At 41.8% G+C, this 17,111-nt stretch overlaps 1 protein-coding gene across 5 annotated transcripts in view; it reads left to right on the top strand.

The window, feature by feature from the left end:
• Window positions 1-17,111, top strand: part of npas3 (neuronal PAS domain protein 3) — an 831,055-nt gene that overhangs the window by 307,264 nt on the left and 506,680 nt on the right. For all 5 annotated transcript variants that reach the window (XM_033027104.1, XM_033027103.1, XM_033027107.1 and 2 more), the window contains one exon: window positions 15,381-15,463. In XM_033027104.1, the coding sequence (XP_032882995.1) occupies window positions 15,381-15,463 (83 nt within the window). The remainder of the gene's footprint in view (window positions 1-15,380; window positions 15,464-17,111) is intronic.

Here is a 17,111-nt window from a genome sequence, read left to right on the forward strand (position 1 = left end):
CTCTCACATCCCAAAGACGTGAGGGTTTGTATGTTAATTAGCCTAAATTGCCTCTAGTCTGTAGGGGGTGCATGGGGAAGTTGGATATTGTAGAACTAATGCGAATGGGTGATCATTGGCGTGGACTCAATGGGCCAAAGGGCCTGTTTCCATGCTGTATCACCAAACTAAAAGAATAAACAGTCTGGAACAAAATGGTCCACTTGATTAGTAATACATCCATGTTTTTCATGTTTTTCACTGTTGGCACACGGCAATATAAACTACCGATACACAGTTTTTCGTACTATTTGTGAACTATTCCTCCCTTCTGCATCAAACAATACAGTAGCTTAGTAATTATGTTTATGGACTAGCAGCTAGGGTTCCTGTGGCATTCATTTGAATCCTAACAAGGAAACTGGCAAATTTGAATTCAAGTAATAAAATAATGCTGGATTTTTTTTGTGGAAGCTCAGCTCAGAAATGGTTGGCACATAATGACTGCATTGTTGATTAAAAAAAAACCCCACCTGGTTCACTGTTGTCCTTCAGGGAAAGGAATCTACTTTCTTACCTGTACATGATTCCAGAACCAGCAATGTGGTTTGCTCTTAACTTTCTCCTCACTCTGCTTATTGAATCCTGCAAGGTGCTATGTGCCCACACAGAAGATGAGGTGATGTTCTTCACCTTTCTTTCCCAGTTCTGATTCAGGGTCCAGGACCTGAAATGCAGACAGATTGTCTTTCCACAGATGTAACCTAACCTGCTGACTGTTCCAGCTTTTAATGTTCATTTCAGATTTCCAGTATCTGCTGTCTTTTGATTAGTTTCAGTAACATTTAAATGATTCTGTAGTCATTAGCTTTGAATTTTCTTTTCTCACCCTCAGTGATTCACTGTTGAAATGTATACTGTGAAATAAGAGGGATATTATATTAGTGGCAACAGACTGAAAAGGCAAGGGACGGGAACTGCAAAATCATCCCTTTCAGAGAGTTGACATTTATGACACTACCAGGAACAGTTTTGTTTTCCAATTTTATGAAAAACTGGTGGGAAGAATAGCATTATCTAATGGACCAGTATGTTTACAATCTTTTAATTTAATGCATGAAAAATTAAGTGGACTGATCTTTTTGCTGTGAATTCTTCGCCACTCTCTTTTATGTATTTACCACACACAGGTATATGGTTGGCCAAAGAAATTTTGCCGTGATTCAATGATCAGCTCACAACTTTTGTTCTGTAACGTAATGAAGTTTAACATTTTCTTCCTTATTTTGACTGCAATAATAATAAATTATACACATGTGTAAATTATACACATGTCATGGTTTACCATTCACAGTAAGGCTATAACAGAGAGAATTATCCCAGGTAATTAATAGAATCAAAGGCATTTCTCTATCCAAGGTCCAGTATGGTCCCTCTTTGATTCAGTCTATCCACATACTGTGAAGGACCCCTTCTTGGTTACACCTAACAAATTCTTCCCTTTCTAATCTTCCTGCCCTGCATAATTTCCACTCAATATTGGTGGTTAAAGTCACCCTGTGGCTCTTGCATCCATCTGTAATCTGTCTACGTATCGAATCCTCAATATCCCTCTGGCTATCGAATGGCCTACAATATAATCCCATTAGAGTGATTGCTCCTTTCTTACTTTTGAGCTCAACTAACAATGCCTCAGTAGACGTGTCCTCCAGTATATCCTCTCTGAGTACAGAGTTCTGGGCACCATGTGAGGAAAGATGTTAATAAGTTGAACAGGATGCTGAGAAGATTTACAAGGATGTTGCCAGGACTCGAGGGTCTGCACTATAGGGAGAGGTTGAGCAGGCTGGGACTCTATTCTACGGGGAGCAGGAGGATGAAGGGTGATCTTATAGTGTATAAAATCATCAAAGGAATAGATCAGGTGGACGCACAGTCTCTTGCTTAGAGTAGGGGAATTGGGAACCAGAGGGCATAGGTTTAAGATGAAGGGGGAGAGATTTTATAGGAATCTGAGAGGTAACTGTCACGCAAAGGGTGGTGGGTGTATGGAATGATCTGCTGGATGAGGTAGTTGAGGCAGGTACTATTGCAATGTTTAAGAAGCATTTAGACAGGTACATGGATAGGATAGATTTGGAGGGATATGTGCCAAACGCAGGCAGTGGGGACTAGTGTAGATGGGACATGTTGGCCGGTGTGGGCAAGTTGGGCCGAAGGGCTTGTTTCCACGCTGTAAGAAGCTGTGACTATGACTATGAGTTCCAGAATCCCTCTATGTAAAACAATTCCTTTGTGTTTTTGATACTCCTATTTTTGGAAATAGATTTTGACTACTACCATCTGTGCCTCAAATCAAATATAAAATCTATTATATTAACTCTTATTTTAGGGCATCTATCAGCTTCCTTCGCTCCAGGATAAACAAGCCCAGTCTATCCAATCTCTCCCGTAACTAATGTCCTCCCATCCAAGCAACATCCCAATAAACACTGTTTCTTGTGGCCTGGGCCCAAATGCACCGTTGTATAACACACGGTCTCTCTCAATGTAGGTAGCCAACAACACTTATATAAAGGTGTTGACAGCTAGTGAGGCCCCAATCTCACATTCACTCTTATGACAAATAAAACAATTTGCGCTAAGTAAATAAAATCAAGTGAAAAGCCCTCATGCAGCTGTTTCTTCTTAGTGATTTCAAATGGATTGAGGTACTCGTGCCAAGTTCAACTTGGCACAGGCTTAGTGAGCAGATTAACAAGGCTGAGGGTTAGGAAGGCTGTAGAGGTTTACACCACCTATTGAATTCATTGAGCTATTCCTTGACCAATTCAATCGTGCCTCACAAAGGCCGGCTGCTGTATAAATGGCTAGTGGAAGATGCCACTGCTAACTTAAGTTAAACTAATGGGCCTGTCCCACTTAGGCGATTTTTCAGGTGACTGCCGGCGACTGTCATTTTTCCTAATGAGCCAATGAAATTCACCGGTCAGCACCGGCTACAACCTCCGAGAACCTTCGACCTCCTGGCAACCCATTAGGACCTTATGGTAACCCACCTACCGCACGAGAATTCTCACTACTCTCCATGGTGGCTTCATTCTGGCCATCATAATGAGGTCGCGACTAGTTCCCAGAATGCGGGATCTAATCACGACCATGATGGCGACTCCCCGGCAACCATCCGCGAACATGTGGCGACCGCAGAGTCTCCTGCAGTTGCCTAAAAAGTCTCCTAAGTGGGACAGGCTCATTAAGTAGCAATGTTACAAAATTTTGAGATTTTAAAAATCAAGTCTGTAATTTATCCCATCAGATAAAGCATAAAAATAAGTTTAATTTGACACCTAATTCACTTTCATATCTCAAGTATTTAAAAAGTTATGGCCATTTTCATACTGGGAAATGAGCATCTTGTTCCCTATTGATTTTCTATGGACATAACAAAAAAGCTGTGATCGTGAACAGTCAAAAGCCCATAACTTTCTTAAAAATTAAGAGAACTGAATGAAATTTTCAGTTATCATAGATTGAAGCATTCTGAAACAAATATAAAATAATCTTACTTGGATGACCTGAAATTAAAGCATATAATTAGTTAGTTACCTAATTGTAGCTAATTTCAGACTTCAATTACTAGATCTAAACATCTATCCATTTCTTAATAAATGATTAACATTTTTAAATAGCCTAAATGTCCAAATAATATTCACAAATAATTCACAATAAAACATGATTTTTAAATCTCATTTACATTAATTTATAGGCCAAATGGAAGGAATTTAGTGTTTAATTGCTGTAAATAAATGCCCATTTAAATCAGCTTTCCAGTGGGTCCCTGTGGAACGCGCTGGTTTAGAACGTTCACATTGCGGTAGATTTGTGCCCCAAATGCCGAGAAAAATACTGCGCGATATAATGGGCCCAAATTGAGCTACTCGCAATATTAAACTTTGTATAAAGGGATCTTTAGAAGCCCTTTTTAATGTAAAAATATACAACCTAACTTCTGCTATTTGCTTTATGAGACCCTGCGGTTGCTGGCGGTCGCGGGTTTAGAGATTGATTTTTAAACTACTATAACTATTATTCAAGGCCTTTAAACCTAATAATAGCTTTTGCGACGGGGTCTTCCAGCGATTTTTCGTTAATAATTAACTAGGCTGAACATTTTCGATTGGAACAGCTTAGAGAAAATCGCGTTTTAAACCCGCCCCCTCTAAACGGCGCCAAAATCGCGCACACCCTCAGCAGCAGATCTTCAACGACGCTTCAGGTAGGCTTTGCAACATACCTACATTAAGGACTTCAGCAGAGAAATACAGTTGCTTCCTGGCAAAATTCTGGTATCAGGCAAAAGACCTCCCTCACCATTTCAGTCACTTCACTTTTTGTTTAAATTAAAATAACATTATTTACTGTTACTGATACATGGTAAAAAAAAACGATATTGTACAATGTTAGCCCACATTATGATAGTTCAGTTAATAGAAATTCACCCACACAGACTTCACAAATCACTACCAAAAATTTGAGATATGGAATAAAAATCCACTTGCAGAATTTATACAATCTTGAGAAAAAAAAAAAAAAAAAAAGCTTAAAATGGGAATGAAATAACAAATTTTGTCCATTTTCATCAGTTCTCATTATGGAAAATCTTGATATGGCCATTTTTCACAGGACACAATCATTCCATAACATGGGGTGTACTGTAATTAATGAATTTTATAATCTACTATTTCCTGATCTGTGGAAAGAGAGAGAAAAGTTAAGAAAGACACCAGAATTAATGGGGCAGAAAGCTCAGGAATGGATAGGAGAGTATGGCCAAGTTAAATAGGAATCGATGTAAAGGGTGAGGGGAGTAATGGATTAAAAATATTATATATGAATGCACGAAGTATGAAATAAAGTGGATGAGCTTGAGGTTCGATTAGAAATTGGCAAGTATGATGTTGTGGGAATTACAGAGACATGGCTAAAGAGGGCCAGGGCTGGGGACAGGTGGGCAGAGGGGGTGGGGTTGCTCTTTTGGTGAGGAATGCGAGGAATATTATGTCACCCCTTGCCCCTTTAGGTTGGTGAGGAAAACTATGTCACCCCTTGCGAGGGGTGACATAGTATCAGGAGATGTAGAGTCAGTATGGATAGAGCTGAGGAATTGTAAGGGTAAAAAGACCCTAATGGGAGTTATCTACAGGCCCCCAAACAGTAGCCTGAATATAGGGTGCAAGTTGAATCGTTAAAATTGGCATGTCGCAAAGGTAATGCTATGGTTGTTACGGGAGATTTCAACATACAGGTAGACCGGGAAAATCAGGTTGGTGCTGGACCCCAAGAAAGAGAGTTTGTGGAGTGCTTCCGTGATGGATTCTTAGAGCAGCTTATACTGCAGCTTACCAGGGAGAAGGCAATTCTGGATTTAGTATTGTGTAATAAACCGATTTTGATAAAGGAACTCGAGGTAAAGGAGCCATTATCAGATAGTGACCATAATATGATAAGCTTTAATCTACAATTTGAGAGGGAGAAGGGAAAATCGGAAGTGTCGGTATTACAGTTGAACAAAGGGGACTATGGAGCCATGAGGGAGGAGCTGGCCAAAGTTGATAGAAAAGATACCCTAGCAGGGATGACAGTGGAACAACAATGACAGGTATTTCTGGAAATAATACAAAAGGTGCAGGATCAGTTCATTCCAAAGAGGAAGAAAGATTCCAAGGGGAGTAAGGGACGACTGTGGTTGACAAAGGAAGTCAAGGACAGTATCAAAATAAAAGAGAAGAAGTATAACATAGCAAAGATGAGCAGGAAGCCAGAGGATTGGGAAACTTTTAAAGAGGAACAGTAGATAACTAAAAAGGCAATACGGGGAGAAAAGATGAGGTGTGAAGGTAAGCTAGCCAAGAATTTAAAGGAGGATAGTAAAAGCTTCTTTAGATATGTGAAGAGGAAAAATTTAGTTAAGACCAAAGTTGGACCGTTGAAGACTGAAACAGATTAATTTATTATGGGAACAAGGAAATGGCAGATGAGTTGAACAGGTACTTAGGATTCGTCTTCACTAAGGAAGACACAAACAATTTCCCTGATGTACTAGTGGCCAGAGGATCTAGGGTGACGGAGGAACTGAAGGAAATCCACATTAGGCAGGAAATGGTGTTGGGTAGACTGATGGGACTGAAGGCTGAATAATCCCCAGGGCCTGCATCCCAGGGTACTTAAGGAAGTGGCTCTAGAAATCGTGGATGCATTGGTGATAATTTTCCAATGTTCTAAAGATTCAGGATCAGTTCCTGTGGATTGGAGGGTAGCTAATGTTATCCCACTTTTTAAGAAAGGCGGGAGAGAGAAACCAGGGAATTATTGACCAGTTAGCCTGACATCGGTGGTGGGGAAGATGCTGGAGTCAATTATAAAAGATGAAATAGCGGCACATTTGGATAACAGTAACAGGATCGGTCCGAGTCAGCATGGATTTACGAAGGGGAAATCATGCTTGACTAATTTTCTGGAATTTTTTGAGGATGTAACTGGGAAAATGGACAAGGGAGAGCCAGTGGATGTAGTGTTCCAGCACTTTCAGAAATTATTTGATAAGGTCCCATATAGGAGATTAGTGGTCAGAATTTGAGCACATGGTATTGGGGGTAGGGTACTGACATGCATAGAAAGTTGGTTGGCAGACAGGAAACAAAGAGTCGGGATTAATGGGTCCCTTTCAGAATGCCGGGCAGTGACTAGTGGGGTACCGCAAGGCTCAGTGCTGGGACCGCAGCTATTTACAATATACATTAATGATTTAGATGAAGGGATTCAAAGTAACATTAGCAAATTTGCAGATGACACAAAGCTGGGTGGCAGTGTGAACTGTGAGGAGGATGCTATGAGGATGCAGGGTGACTTGGACAGGTTGGGTGAGTGGGCGGATGCATGGCAGATGCAATTTAATGTGGATAAATGTGAGGTTATCTACTTTGGTCAGTGCCGGATTTAGGTGAAGAGATGCCCTAGGCTATTCCACATGTGAGGCCCCTCCCAATCCCCCACCCCCACGACTAGAGGAAGATGGAAGACTGTTTTAAATAATTTGAGTAAAGCCAAATATGATGACGGGTGTTTAAAATTCCGCAATTCATAATTCCTTCTCTAAAGGACATGAAATTGCTCCTTACAACCCCTAGCATTGCTCCTTGCCAACTTCTTAGTTCAAATATCTTTGCACTTTCCTACCCTAACCCTTCCTGAGTTTTGAGTTTTGAAGCCTGCAAGTATCCAAAGATGTTCCCTGCACCCGCCATTGCTGCTTACTGGAGCATGTGTGAAAGTTTGCCGGACCCCGGTGCCACCAGATTGATACCGATGTCCAGCCGAGCGTGGTCAATGAGATAAGGGGCTGGAAAGCTGCGCTTTAAAAAATGTATTTATTGCCAGTGCTAGTGTCGAGTTATCGGCTTAAAACAGTATTATTCTGAAATGGAGGGCCAGGTTGATACAAATACATCGATAGATGCTCCTGAACACATCATCAGTGATGTAACCTAGGGTCATTGGGTGTTTCGGGTCTTTCAACATCAGACACCCTCACCCAAGCGACCCAGCCGTGGTTGATCAGACCACGACTTGTGTTCAGGTGGCATTCGCTCCTCCCCATGGACCTCCTCTCCTGATCCAGAGCCATCTTGATGCCTTCTCCGCTGCCTCTGTGGTGTTCTTGATGGCCCTTCTCCTTGCCACTCCGTTGATGCCCAGTGCATTCAAGGCTTTGTAGAGCGATTGCCCTGCTCTGAAATTATTCTGAAATGGAGGGCCAGGAAAATTACTGAAGGGTTGTTTAGAGACTACAGCGCGTTGTGACAGCATCTGTAAGAAAGGCCTATGACAGTCAAAAATATTATACACCTTGGCCGGAGGCCCCCTAGATTTTGAGACCCTTGGCTTAAGCCTGCAACACCTTTAGGTAAAACCGGCACTGACTTTGGCGGCAAAAACAGGAAGGCAGATTATTATCTGAATGGTGTCCAGTTGGGAAAAGGGGAAGTACAAAGAGATCTAGGGGTTCTTGTTCATCACTCACTGAAAGTAAGCATGCAGGTACAGCAGGCAGTGAAGAAAGCTAATGGCATGTTGGCCTTCATAACAAGAGGAGTTGAGTATATGAGAAAAGAGGTCCTTCTGCAGTTGTACAGGTCCCTAGTGAGACCACACCTGGAGTATTATGTGCAGTTTTGGTCTCTAAATTTGAGGAAAGACATTCTTGCTACTGATGGAGTGCAGCTTAGGTTCACGAGGTTAATTCCCATGATGGTGCGACTGTCATATGTGGATAGAATGGAACAGCTGGGCTTGAATACACTGGAATTTAGGATGAGAGGGGATCTTATTGAAACATAGAAGATTATTATGGGATTGGAGACATGTTCTCGGTGTTGAGGGAGTCCAGAACCAGGGGCCACATTTTAAGAATAAGGGGTTGGCCATTTAGAACGGAGATGAGGAAAAACATTTTCACCCAGAGAGTTGTGAATCTGTGGAATTTTCTGCCTCAGAAGGCAGTGGAGGCCAATTCTCTGGATGCTTTCAAGAGAGAGTTAGATAGAGCTCTTAAAGATAGCAAAGTCAGGGCAAATGGTGAGAAGGCAGGAATGGGGTAGTGAATGTGGATGATCAGCCATGATCACAGTGATTTAACGAAGGACAATGGCTCGAAGGGTCAAATTGTCTACTCCTGCACCTATTGTCCATTGACTATTGTCTATTGAAATTGAACTGGTAGCCACCTAATTTGCACCTGCGAAATGGAAAAGCTATAACTAAGGATTAGACCAATATTGAGATCCTTGTTATAGTCAGTTGACAATGTTGAGCAAGCCCATCATTAGCATACCTGGTACCAAACTCCCGAAACAGATGTTCTTTTTTAAGATCTGCCATGGGATGACTTTATCAGGTGGACCAAGAAAATAACTCAAGGATGTGAATAATTGAAAGCAGCTAAAATCACGGAAGACCCACACCACCATGGCCATGTGCTTATCTCTGGAGGCTACCATTGGGAAGAAGATACCGGAGCCTGAGAACAGTGACCTCCAGGTTCAAGAACAGCTTCGTCCCTGGTCATCTTGCTCTTGAACCATCATGCTGTTGAAACACACTGCACAATCCTAATCACAACCCTACCTCAGCAATTATGTACGACCACTTATGTGAATTTGAGTGTTTTATGTTTCTGAATGTCTACAACCCTTGTCCTAGGTGGACATGAGGTTGCAGATTTGGGAGATACCTCTTGATGGCTTGCTGGAGTGCATCTTTTTGCCAGTACACTGTGCAGCCACAATACACTGGTGATGGTGGAGGGACACATTTGTATAATACAGGGGACCGATCAAACTTGCTGTTTTTTCCTGGATGATGCTAAGCTCTTTCGGCATAATTGAAGCTGTGTTATTCAGCCAAGTGGAAAGCATTCCATCACACTCATTTATGTGCCTTGTTCATATGGAGCTTGAAAGTAAGGCTAAAGGGCGGCATGGTGGAGCAGCAGTAGAGTTGCTGCCTTACAGCGAAGCAGGGCCGGGGACCCGGGTTTGATCCTGACTACGGGTGCTGGCTGTACGGAGTTTGTACGTTCTCCCCGTGACCTACGTGGGTTTTCTCTGAGATTTTCGGTTACCTTCCACACTCCAAAGACACACAGGTTTGTAGGTGAATTGGCTTGTAAAAATGTAAAAATTGTCCCTAGTGGGTATAGGATAGTGTTAATGTGCGGGGATCGTTGGTCGGCGCGGACCCGGTGGGCCAAAAGGGCCTGTTTCCGCACTGTATCTCTAAACTAAATTAAAAGTCTCTCATTTCAAAGCTTGTTTCCTGCACTTTTAATCACAGTATTTATGTGGCAGATCCAGATGTTGATGTCAAAGGATTCACCAAAGTTTTGCCTTTCAATGGAAAGGGGAAGTGATAGCACAATCATGCCGAACAATTGAGGGTTGCAAGATATAAATTTTAATTGTTAATTATCAGCTTAGCCTATTTATTGGTATGTGATGCCTAATACTTGTGTTTTACAAGGTGTAAATATTAATTGTTAATTATCAATTAGCCTGTGTTAGTTTCCGTGTTGGAACAGGAGCAGTTGAATTGAAAAGCTAGCCGTTGCATTCGTTGATTCGGCAACTGATAAAAAGAAGGCAATTTTATAACAGAGTGGCCAGTTGGGAGCGGCCATGTTGGGAGAGACTGTGTTGGTGGGAAGTGCTGTATGGAGGTGCAATAGAGATAGCAGGTAGAATGGTGCAACGCAGTTCCAGCAGGATGTGGGAAGTCAGGGAAACTGCTGGTGTCCCTGATGACTACACCCATGGGAATTATCTCCAGGTGCAGTTCCTTACAGGTCGCATTTGGGATCTGAAGCTGTTGCTGGACGACCTCAGGATCATCCGGGAGAATGAGAACTTCTTCTAGCGAGGGGCTCTCCCCCTAAGGTACAGACATAGAGGTGGGTAGGTGACCGTTAAGCAGGAGCTGGCAGAGTTATGGCACCAAGCCTTGCTCTGAGGCACAGTAGGGAAGGGTTATGTCAGGCTGCTCTGTGGTGGTAGGACACTTGTCAGTTATGGGGGCAGACAGGAGATTCTGTGGCAGCAATCGAGACACCAGCCTCCCAGTTGTCAGGGTCCAGGATGTCACAGAGCACCTGCATGTAATTTCAACGGGGTGTGGGAGGTGGGGTGGGGGGGGGGGGGATATGCAGCACCTGAGTTATAGGAAGAGGTTGAACAGGTTAGGACTTTATTCCATGGAGGGCAGGAAGAACGCTACCGTCATTTTGAAGACCTGCTGCACCAAGTCCGTGTTGTGAAGCGTCACAAGTCAGTGTGACCCGTCGTTTAGGATCAAAATAAGCGAGAGTAGGAGCACAAGACATCTTCTGCTTAAGAGTGTCAAACACCCTCTGCTGTTGCTCGTGCCAGGTCCAAGCAGTGTCTTTGTGTGTAAGTTGATGCAATGGGGCTGATATTTCACTGAAGTCCGGAATAAATTTACTCAAGTAGTTAACCATGCCAAGGAATCTCTGCAGACCGAGCACGTCTGTGGGTGCTGGGAGCTCGTTGATGACACTGGTTTTCGCCGGATCAGTTTTTAGGCCGTCCTTGGTGAACACATGGCCTATATATTTCACCTCACTTACCCTGAATTTGCATTTTTGTGGGTTTAGCTTGAGGTTGATGGCCTTGGCACGATCCAGGACCTTTGTCAGATTAGCATCGTGTTCTTCGATAGTTCATCCAGCAACGAGGATGTCATCCACTACAATGGAGCATGGGTAACCTGCAAACAACTGCTCCATAGCTCGTTGAAATACTTCACTAGCAGAGCTTATGCCTAAAGGCATGCGAAGAAATCTGTATTGCCCGAGCGGTGTGCTGAAGGTAGTTAACTTAGAGGAGTTGCGTTCCAGCAAAATCTGCCAAAATGAACTCTTGGCATCTAGTACTGTGAATACAGTTGCATCAGCCATCTGCGCTGCAATCTCGTCCACAGTGCGCATGGGATAGTGGTGTCATTTAATGGCTGTGTTTAAGTCCTTGGGATTGATACAAATCCATATTTTGTCTTTATTCTTCTTCGTTGCCACAACCATGGTGGAGACCAAATCTGAGGGGTCAGCGACGGGAGCAATTACACCTGGAGACACCAACCTATTGAGTTCACTTTGAACACGGTCCCGCATAGCATGGGGAATCCTGTGTGCTGGACGGACAACTGGAAGCACCTCAGGGTTAATGGTAATTGTGTACTTAATGGGCAACCTGCCCAGATTGTCGTCAAACAAAGTTTTGTATTATGTCGGGATTTGTTGAGTAAAGTCACAGGTTGCAGTCAGATGACAAACAGAAGGGCTGAAAGAGACAAGTCCCAGGTCGCGACAAGCATTGACACCCAGCAGGGATGGCACATCCTCATGAACAACATAGAAACTCAGGTTGTGGACACGTGAGTTAAGACAGCAGAGTAATTTGACTTGACAGATAGTGTGCACTGGACCTCCTACAAATGGGAGAAGGGAGGCAGCCGTAGGAGTGACAGTCTCTATTTTTCGTATCTTTTTCAACTCAGCTAGACATATGACCTAACACCTTGCTCCGATGTCAACTTTCAGATAAAAGTACTTGCCCTTAACGACCAAAGCGACCTTGGGATCTAGTTGATTGTGCAGTAAATCAGACAGGGAATGAACATCCAAGTCAAAATCTTCACTAGCAGCCTGCAAATCCGTGGGAGCTGGTTGAGAGCGTTCTGAGAGCAGGTACTCATGGCCGAGTGAATTAACAGATTGTCTTGTTTGAACTCTGTTGCTACATGAGTGGCAGCATCTGAAGAAATTGTTCCTTTTGTTACAGAAACGACACAATTTTCCATACGCAGGGCAACGGTCATGAGCTGCAGCATGCGAACCCCCACAGTTAAAACAATTGTCTACTAGTCTAACGATAGAGCTGTCGGACACTTGAGGAGAACGGCGAGAGATTTGATAAGACTGCTTGCAACATTAATGTCATGAGCTGAGTGGGGGCAGTGCCCTAAAACATTTGTATGAGCGTCATCCATTTCAGCAATGTGGCAGCGGTTTTCAGCAGTCTCTAGAGTGAGCTCAGCATCTCGCAGTAACTCGTTGCATAATTTATCATTGCGGACACCATAAACCAGACGGTCACGGACTAGGCTGTCACATATATCCCTGAAATCGCATCGGCTGGCAATGTGCTTCAAAGCACTAACATACATTTCTACAGGTTCATCCTGTCTCTGGCTTCGAGAAAAGAACAAATGTCTCTCCATAACCCAGTTAGTTCTTAACTCACATAACTGTCGGAATTTGCGTAGTTGGCAGTCAGGGTTCCGGAGAGATTCAGCGGGAGCGATCTGGACACCAGCTGGGTCAAACCTAGCCGGTTCATAATGAAATCTTCTGGCACGTTGAGCAACTTCTATGCCTGCTAGATTAAGAAGAATTGAAGCTCGAACACCTGGAGCAGCAGCAGGGTGAGCCGCTTCTATGTAAATAGAGAAATCTTTTTCAAATATGCGCTACCGTTCTGCGAGGGCTTCGTCAAACACCAGGATCTCTGGTTTTCTGAGAGCAGTAGTCATAGTATAACATATACCGGAGAGAACAAAATAAAATAAAAGCAATATAATTAGGAAGGGAGTGAGTCCGACTACTCTGACACCATGTTGAGCTCTGCTGTTGGAATAACTTAGATCACACACAGTGATTAAGATCCAAAGACTTTATTAGCATTACAGCATAGGTAACTTCATCTTAACACATAACTCAAGATTGAGGAAGAAAGGGAAGAGAAGCTTTCTGTTAAACTAGTGGGCGGAGCAACAAAGTATGACTCATAACATGAGTGACACTGATCTACATATAACACCATTTATCTATATCACAAACAGCAGAGGTCCCAGCACAGGTGTCTGCAGAACTCCACTGGACAGACCTCCAATCAGAATTTCTTCCTTCCACCACAACACTCTTTCTTCTATGAAAACCAGTTCTGAATCCTTACAATCAAGTCATTGTGAATGCCATGCATCTTAATCTTCTGGATCAGCCTACCATGAGAGACTTTATCGGAAGCCCTACTAAAATCAATGTATACAGCATCCACTGCCCTATCATCATCAATTTTCATGGACTTCATGGATATGGCCAAACGTGGGCAGATGGGACTAGTGTAGATGGGGCATCTTGGTCGGCATTGGCAGGTTGGGCCGAAAGGCCTGTTTCCACACTGAATGACTATCAGCATAGCTATTTTTTAGTCTGGTTGCACTGTTTGTATGTGTTGACTGCTGCATCATACACATGGAACTTCACAATGTGCAATCATCCATGAATATCCCCGCTCATAATTATTGAAGCATTAAGATCATTGATTGATATCCCATTCACTACATGAAACGTTAATTCCCTAAACTCTAGAATTCAGTGGTTACAAAGTGTTCCATCTTTACAAAATACGCGGCGGTATGCTTACGCTACCTCCAAAATTCACGATCTCTGCTCTCAAAAGCGACAAGCAGAACTAGTCCTTCTGATAACCATTGCCTGTAGGGTCTCCTCCGGTTGTACAGCATCCTGACTTGAAAATACACCACTGGTTCTTCATCATCCACTTGGAGATGGACAATAAGGCTGCCCATGCCTGTGAGCCAAGAATCAATACATCAATAAAAAATATATTTCTGGAATAAACTCCTGAGGGACTTTTACAGCATCTTACAGCTGAGGTAATTGACCTTTAACACATACAGGTGTCTTCTTTTATGTTACAGAGGGAGGAATTATCTCTCTCATTCTCATAGACCACAATTTTATCAGAGTTCTTTAAGGCTAAACTTTGACTGATGCCACCCTGAAAATCAAGGGAAACTCTGGTCATCTAACGTCTAGAATTCATTTTTTAATTGTTATTTAAAGCAAGTTAATGATGAATTTTGGAGCCAGATCCCAAGCTGACAATGATTAAAGGATGCTGCTGAGTAGGTGGTACTTGAAAGTGCTATAAATTACTCCTATCGTTTTTCAGGTGTTTGGAAGTTAACTGGAACTAGCATTTATCTGGATTTTAGTTCACCTGTGCTCAGGATTTTCATTGGCATTTCCTCATTTTGTCAAATTATGAGGGTTTTGTTGCTGCACTAGAAAGCTTGGGTGGAGATTAGATAGTTTTGGAACGTTACATGTCATACTGTTGATGTCATCATAGTGCAGAGTCTCTGCCACATCCAGTTCATTAAGATATTCTTGATATTCTTGATATTTCATGAAGTCAACCAAATTGGCAGAAGACAGGTTTCTGCAAAGTAGGGGGTCTCAGGAAAAGGAATAATGGGAGCACCCAGACAGCATTTCAGGCTAAAGCCTTAGTTTTGTCTTTTGTACTGACGTGATAGTCTACCATCTTTTTAGAATGGGGATATTCTTGAAGCTCATTAATCTTATCACTTGCAGAATTGGGCAACAACACATAAGTAAATGTGGCGGGACTACAGGACGTGGTTCTGATCTGGTGGATGTTAAAAAAAATTAAATGGAGGATTAATTTGAAAAGAGAAATGGGCTGAGAACTGAGAATTTTTTGAGCATATGGGGTTATTTCCTCTTTGAGGATGAATATTTGTGTAGTAAATCTGCAATTTACCTCAGTCACAGCATCCATTTCTTTCAAAGTTTGTTAGTTGTTTTCAGAATGTCGATGGGATTTTATGAGTATATTTACAGTCATCAATCAACGTACTACGCTATTTTTCTGCTTACCCGTTTTATTAGTATTAGCAAATATCAGTTCAATGTTAATATACATATTTTTTTCTTTCTATAGCTTTAGGAGCTCAACGGAGGAGAACTGCAAGTAACGTCGCTATCAATATGTTTGAAAAGAATATGGGAAGCCATATTCTACAGGTATGTGTGACAACCTGCTCGGTTTATTTAAATTGGTTACTCATGGAGTACAGTTAAAAGGTTTCTGTCATAAATTAGAGACAATGTATTAACTATTATTGTGGAAGAAATTAATTTAGAGGGAAATTAAAGGGAATCAAAAAGCAACAGACTTCGTAGGTTTGCTCCAAGAGATTTTATTGCATGATATCATGGAGAGATGGTAGCAGTAAACAGCCCACCAGTTCTCTGACTTCACAGCAGAATTAGCCGACAGTTATACTGTGCAGTAAACAACTTTTGTTTACTTTTGTTAGATACCACTCCACGAAAATATTCTATCAACTACATGGGTACCAATTATTTCATTAGTCACAACATACTTTTCGCTTATGTTAATCTTATTCAACAACAGATGGTTAATACAAGTCAAATACAATACAAGGGCATCTTGACATTATTCCATCTCACCTTTCAGGCGGCCCGTGCCACCGTCCCTTCTCCGAGCCAATCATAAGCCCCCCATTTACAGTAACATTTCTATGCTACTAGCGGTATGGGGCGCGGGTGATCTACTGTAACTTCTCGCAAAGGAAAAACAAGCTTCATTATCTCCTCTACTATTTCATGTTTACATTTACCATCCACCCTTCAACACATTCCCAGACAAAAGGTAATACGTCTAATCTTACTTTGCCGATTCCCACAAACAACTTCTGCACCTGGTCAAGCGAGAGATGCCAATTATCACATCCAAAACATCCTTTCGTTACCTGTTTAATTCCAATCAAAATGAAATTAAGGATGTTAATTTTTCTTCCATGATTATCCTGATGTACTTCAAATGTGAACTGCCTTTATTTTGCACTGTCAAATAGTTATGGCCTTCTCCTTAAAGTGAGCAAACTTGATTACCTTTAAGATCGGATGCTATGAGCTCCACTTGCAATCACTGCATGTGATGTATACTCACTAGTTGCCATAGATGTATAAAGAGGCATTTAATGAAAACATTATTGTCAATTATCCAAAACTCTGATTAATGAGTATCCTTGGGGAAACTACTTTTGATTAAATGCCTATTAATTTTACCTTTATAATTGACATAGTTGTTACATAAATGTGATCCATTGGCATACACAAATATAACAAATTGACCAGTTAATAATTCAGTAAAATAAAAATGTAAAATATTCATCCATATGCTGAATTTGTATGTCGAGTTTGGAATGTGACTGATTGGTGCTTATTCTTCCATATTTATGATCACATATTGGTAAGGCAAATACTTTGTGTCTATTTTTGGTTGAGATATAACAAATTGGCATCGCCTTCAATGCACTTTTTATAACAGCTTTGTTATAGGATTTTCCGTTATTTCATTAATGTTTGTGATCACTTAAGCATACAATTTATTTTGTTTGTTTATTTGAATTCATTCTCTTGGATTTGGTAAGGCCAGAATTTACTGTCCATGACCACTTGCCCTTGGAAATTGTTGCAGTTCATGTGATAATGATACGATCACTTTGCTATTAAGAATAACATTGCGGACGTTGAACTAACAAAGCTGAAGTGATGACATTAAATGTTGAAAGTCAAGATGGTATGTGAATTACAGGATTCTTGGAGGTAATAGTATTTCCATGCACCTGCTGCTCTTGACCAT

The sequence above is a fragment of the Amblyraja radiata genome, chromosome 9 (assembly GCF_010909765.2).
Source record: "Amblyraja radiata isolate CabotCenter1 chromosome 9, sAmbRad1.1.pri, whole genome shotgun sequence".
Taxonomy (NCBI): Eukaryota; Metazoa; Chordata; class Chondrichthyes; order Rajiformes; family Rajidae; genus Amblyraja; species Amblyraja radiata.